The 6000-nt window shown below is 39.4% G+C and overlaps 1 protein-coding gene across 1 annotated transcript in view; it reads right to left on the reverse strand.

Moving 5' to 3' along the window:
• LOC133473143 (deoxyribonuclease gamma-like) overlaps nucleotides 1-6000 on the reverse strand; it is a gene marked incomplete at its 3' end in the record, with an annotated part of 42983 nt that overhangs the window by 25951 nt on the left and 11032 nt on the right. Inside the window, exons 3-4 of the mRNA XM_061764747.1 lie at nucleotides 5178-5189; nucleotides 1885-1971 (exon numbers count right to left, since the gene is read on the reverse strand). Coding sequence (XP_061620731.1) covers nucleotides 1885-1971; nucleotides 5178-5189 — 99 coding nt within the window. The remainder of the gene's footprint in view (nucleotides 1-1884; nucleotides 1972-5177; nucleotides 5190-6000) is intronic.

Raw genomic sequence — 6000 nt, forward strand, 5'->3', positions numbered from 1 at the left:
TCAGGAGTGATTTTTTTCCCAACCTCTTCTGTAGTATTTTGTGTTTATTTGTGTTGTTTCTGCAATTACTTTACCCCTAATGACCACCTTCATTGCATCCCAAAGTACTGTCAGATCCACTTCATCATTGTCATTTTCATTAAAGATATAATCTGTGATTTCTGGTGCCCCCTAACGCTGGAATTCAGCATTACAATGAAGCCTTCATCACTTCGATATGAGGTAGGCTAAATGCTTGCCTGGCCTCCTTCTCCTCCTTCCAACCTAACCCCACCATGTCTTCAAGAGTGCATCCTAAACATTTTGACATTCAAACTTGTTTCTGCGCCATGTCTCAGACGTTTTTTGGGGTTCTGCTCAGACATGTTCCTTCAATTGCTTTCTCCTTCCTCTATGCCTCAGTCGACCTGCGCGCTGTCCATATATGGGCCTGCCCGTTCGTAGGTAAAATGCATAATTTCTGCTATGTCATTTTAGAGTGCCACTAAGTGATCCAGCGTGGGAATGTAGAGGATAGTTATTAAATATAAAAAAATAAACATTGAAAAATATAGCAAGTTGTGTCGGAAGCTGTTGTGTGTCATGTCTGTTCTGTCATCTACTCTTGTCGTGGCTTTTTTTTTTTTTCCCCCCCCTTTGCGAGGCACGAGCGTTACTCAGCCGGCCTGGCAAGGAAAATGTCCTTGATGGAATTCCTTCTACCCGGTTCTTTTGTTTGGTGGTGATCTTGTTTCCAAATAAGAATCCTGATACACTAAACTTGTCTTTTGAGCATTTATCTATCAATCCATTTTCTGTACTGCTTATCCTCACTAGGGTCGCGGGCGTGCTTGAGCCTATCGCAGCTGTCTTCGGGCGAGAGGCGGGGTACACCCTGAACTGGTTGCCAGCCAATCGCAGGGCACATACAAACAAACAACCATTCACACTCACATTGATACCTACGGGCAATTAAATCTTCAATCAACCGCTAATCCCATTGTGGTTGTCATGCCGAGCTGGCTTGGACCAGGGCCTTACGTAGCTAGCTAGTCATTTGGGGGCCCACTGCAAACAGTCAGCCCCCACCCCAATGTTTATCTTCAAATAAAAAGTTTGAATTGGAGAAAAGTCCTTACGATCCTTCATGAGGATTATCAAATAAGTGAATCAATTTAACACTTTCACTGTAATTGATAAGAACATTAACCAACATTCAATAGAGTTTACTATTTGAACCACTTTTATACTCACATTTTGGTAATGAAATGCATCACTCATGTCACTCTGCACTTTATCGCTATACTCGGCTGACACTGACAGCAGTGCTACTGCTACTAACAAGAGCATAATTACACAGTATTAAATTTTTTTACAAGGCATGAAGTTAAATCAATCAGTCAATATTCTACTGTGATTGAAGGTTTTTCTTTTTATAATAGTAAAATAAAGATTTGTTCTTCATTTAAATTTATCATAACATTTAGGCCTGACCTACAGAAAAAAGTTATTAGTTTATTTGTTGGCTATATCCAATGTTGTGAATGAGGACTGGCTCAGTGTGGCTAACGTTATAGCCACATTAAAATGTGATCTACACACAAGTGTGGCTCAGAGATGTTTTTATACAGTTTAGCCACATTGGCTAAGAGGTTTCATGGCCCAGTGCCAACCCTGACTGTATGTGGAATGGAGGGTCGTGTCGCGGTTCTCCCATTTTAAAGACAACACAGGATCAAGAATTTAAAAACTGCAATTTTCGGTTTCGATCCAGAATCATTACAGCCCTTTAAATTTTGGTAAACGTCTGAAACTCAACACAGTCATGTATATGTTTACGACTATGTCAACATGAGTCATCAAACATGAGGAGGAGTATTATGGGAAACCATGTTGGTATCCTACCTGTAGGTGAAGACATACTTTTGTAGGTCATCAGTAGACTTTCCCAGACTGGAGCTGGACACCGAACCGTAGTGGTAACCTTCATACCTCCACACACACAAACAAACAAACACACACACGCACACACTAGTACTTAGCAAAAGTACACATTAACATGAACTTAAAAATGTGTCTTTTAACCAGTGTGTCTTTTATTTTGACTTTTAAAAAATGTGCCTTAGATAAAATGTGCATTTTGGACATAAAATAAGTCTTTTGACAAACAAATGTGTCTTTTGACCTTTTTTTGTCATTTATTTAGAACTATTAAATATGTATTCAGTCTTTTGGACAGATGGATGCATCATTTTACCGTTTTACAGTCTTTTGGACTAATGATTTTGGACTGTGTCCTTTGTACTGATATACATTTTTAAAATGTGTATACAGTGGTGTCTTGAGAAACAAGTTGAATTCGTTACGTGACCATGCTCTTCTCTCAAACACTAGTATCTCAAAACATATTTCCCCATTAAAATGAATGGAAATGCAATGCGTTCCAGTCACCCTCAAAATACCAAAAACTTTTAAAAACGACAAGTAGCAGTATATTGCAAAATATTGATAAAATCATAAGAGAATTTTTTTATATTAATTTTGAATTTTATATATTATATATTAACTGGTTTTACGAAGTGCAATCAAGCCAAAAGTCTCACCCACTGAAGTTGAAAATTAAAGTTAAAATTTCTCTCCAATTTTTCTCCACATATTCAAGCAAATTTTTTCCCCTCTCTCTGTGTTTTATTTTCGTGTTGTTATATTTTAGCCCATGTGGCTCGCTGTGGTGTTTTTCATCATATGCTTGATGGAAGCTGTGATAAGGGTTGTTTCAAAGATACAATGTGTCATTCTCTGTTTTGTAGTTGGTTTTCAAGTAAACTCCAACAGTTTGTGGCAATGTACAGCTTGAAGAATCCTTTTTGAAGAATATTTACTAATTATATCGGCTATAGTGCTGCTTGTTGTCAAGTAAGGGGAGCCTCCTGCCACTGTGTAGTAAATGTGTCTTTTGGACTAATGATTGTGTCTTTTAGACTACCATGTGTTTTGACTGGTGTGTATGTTGCACTTTTACTGTAAATGTGTCTTTTGACTTTAAAATTTGTCTTTTAGCTTTATATGTATTTTGGCTGAAGTGTGTATTTTGGACTATTACTGTAAATGTGTTTAAGTGTTTGTGTAATTTGTTTGATGATCTTAAAGTGGGGAAACTATGCAAAAGTACAGTATAAGAATTTGAGAAGGGGCCAATACTTTTTCATGGCACTGTAATACTACTGAAAAGTGTGAGTTGAGTCTGAACACTTCTACAAAATGTCACTTCCTGTTAGATATCCTGAGTCTGAAGCTATTTTTTGTTGTTGTTTTTCCAGCATTCTTTTAAGACAGGGATTATCAAACAGTTTGGATCCAGGGACCCCTTATAGGGGAGACATTTTCCAATGACCTCCTCATAATCCTAATGCCAAACATTAGTATTTTGTACACCCCTAAATACCACGGTAATAATTTTTAATGTGTCAAGCTAAATATTAATGAGTTGTTTAATAGAAAGGAACTTAAATTCAATTGAATTAAATATTTATCCATCATCGCGAGCTGACGTGCACTGCTTCCACTAACAACATGGCTGTAAACAAAGAGGCGCTACTATAGTTTACAAATGCACAGGTAGTGTTGCCAACTTAGCAATTTTGTCACTACATTTAGCACCATTTTGACCATTTTCCAAAAGACTGACGGGCGACTTGCATTGCAGAAACAGATCATATGAATCATTTTCCATATGACATAAAGGTGCTTGTTAGAAGGCAAACAGCATTAATCGCACTGAACACTGCCAAAGACATGGTGCCCATTTATACAGGTACATTGCAAAAGCAGTGACTTATCCACATTGGAAACTTTTGACACAAGCTATATGTGCTTCCAAGCCGCAAATATTTTAACAAGGACACCCTGCCGCACCTGTTTAACTCTACATGAGAAAAGAGTGTAAGTGAGCTAGAAATGTTGCATGGAGGGACATTAGATTTATGTGATACATCATAATCATATCAGAGCTTTTAGTTGGCCCAAATGTAAGATAGGGAGGTGTAATTGTTTTATTGGTGCACCAATCCACATCACCATGTAGGCATGCACTTTTTTTTTTTTTTTTAAAGAATGAGACAACATAATAGTTTACTGAAAATTTATTTGCAAACCCCTTAGTTACACCTCACAGACCCGCAGGGGTCCTTTGAGAACCACTCCTTTAAGAGGCCTCACACCAGGAAACCCTTCCACCTTCCCCACCCCTTGTTACCTGTTGCCAGGGAAACACAGACAGACACTGACATGATTCGCTGTTATAAGCAACATCCACCACCATAAGCATCCTCCTCCCTTGCAATGTGATGACAGTACATGATTGATGCAACATTCAATCAGACAGGCAAGCGCTGCATCCACCAGTTACAGGTTAAGCATTTTCACAAACCAATCACTAAGCAGAATCAGCATGGCTGCTATTAGTGAGCTTGTAAATCGAGGGCAGGGTTAAATGAAGCCAACTATCATTGATAGAAACACACAAACACAGTTTCTTTAAGGTCTTCATTTGAAAATGTATATATTGTTTTAAGGCAGTGGTTCCCAAACCTTTTTTGCAGCGCCCCCTTTTGGAGATGACATTACTTTCAGCCCACCACACCCACCCCCCGAACAGTTTTTCAATACGCATACGCTTAGCTTGCAAACATTATTCCTTGGGAATCAACAAAAACATGAACAACAAACATAACTCCAATAATCACTGCAGTGGTCACTTCTACAGTTGAAAAATTACACTGGCGAGTTTACAAAGCCACCAAGAATAAACAAAAACCGAAATATTTTTTTTTTCTGCTAAAATTTCATTAAATTTGGTGGTGTTTTTAAGATGCTCAGTAGTAAAGTTAGCTCCATCTCCTGGGTGTAACTTAATAATGAAAAGTGTTCATGGTAGCCCCGCGCCCCCCATCATAACGCAGGGCCCCCCCGAGAGGGCGAGCCCCCAAATTTGAAAACCACTGGTTTTAAGGGATGCCTAGTCATACATATGGACGGCATCATAACAAACGTGATTGACAGCTTCAAAGTCACATGTTGCAATGTGTATTGCATTGACAGGTCATGTGATTTATGCGATTGCACCCAATCAGATTAGTAGATTGGATTAGACTGATTGCCAAAGCTGCGACGACGCATGCTCGGAGAATCCATCGTACCTGTGCGCTTCCCTGTCGAGGGTCACAAAGCAGACATGAGATCACTGCAGGGTTAAAGGTCACTACCGGCACCTTGCGGGTCTGTGTGTCCAGTAGCACTACACAAATATTGCGAAACTTATTATGATAGAATTCAAGAATGGACCATACGCACAGCAACACAAAGCGGAAGTAAACCCTCGATGTCAAAACTGTTATATTGTGTTGTATTAAATATTCAAAATACAAGTTTAATGAATCAGGATTCGTATATCACCATCAAACAAAAGAACTGGGAAGAAGGAAATCCATCAAGGACTTTTTCCTTGCGAGGGCTGCTGAAATCCTTATATATATCCATCCATTTTCTGAGCCGCTTCTCCTCACTTGGGTCGCGGGCTTGCTGGAGCCTATCCCAGCTATCATCGGGCAGGAGGCAGGGTACACCCTGAACTGGTTGCCAGCCAATCGCAGGGCACATACAAACAAACAACCATTCGCACTCACATTCACACCAACGGGCAATTTAGAGTTTTCAATTAACGCGCATGTTTTTGGGATGTGGGAGGAAACCGGAGGGGCACCGTGCCGCCCCTTGTGTGTGTGTATATATATATATATATATATATATATATATATAAAAGCACCATCATCATCCTCAGCCATTATCTATCCACTGCAGGATGAAGGCCTCTTCTTCACGTTTCCAACTACTATGACATTTTGCAATTTGTTGCCAGTGTATTCCGGTGTGTTTAATGATCTACTTTTAGGTCTTCGCCGTGGTCGCTTTCTGTCCAGTGGTATCCAATTGATAGTTTCTGTGGTCGAACTTTTGTCAGCT

Source organism: Phyllopteryx taeniolatus, unplaced genomic scaffold (genome assembly GCF_024500385.1).
Source record: "Phyllopteryx taeniolatus isolate TA_2022b unplaced genomic scaffold, UOR_Ptae_1.2 contig_139, whole genome shotgun sequence".
Lineage (NCBI taxonomy): Eukaryota > Metazoa > Chordata > Actinopteri > Syngnathiformes > Syngnathidae > Phyllopteryx > Phyllopteryx taeniolatus.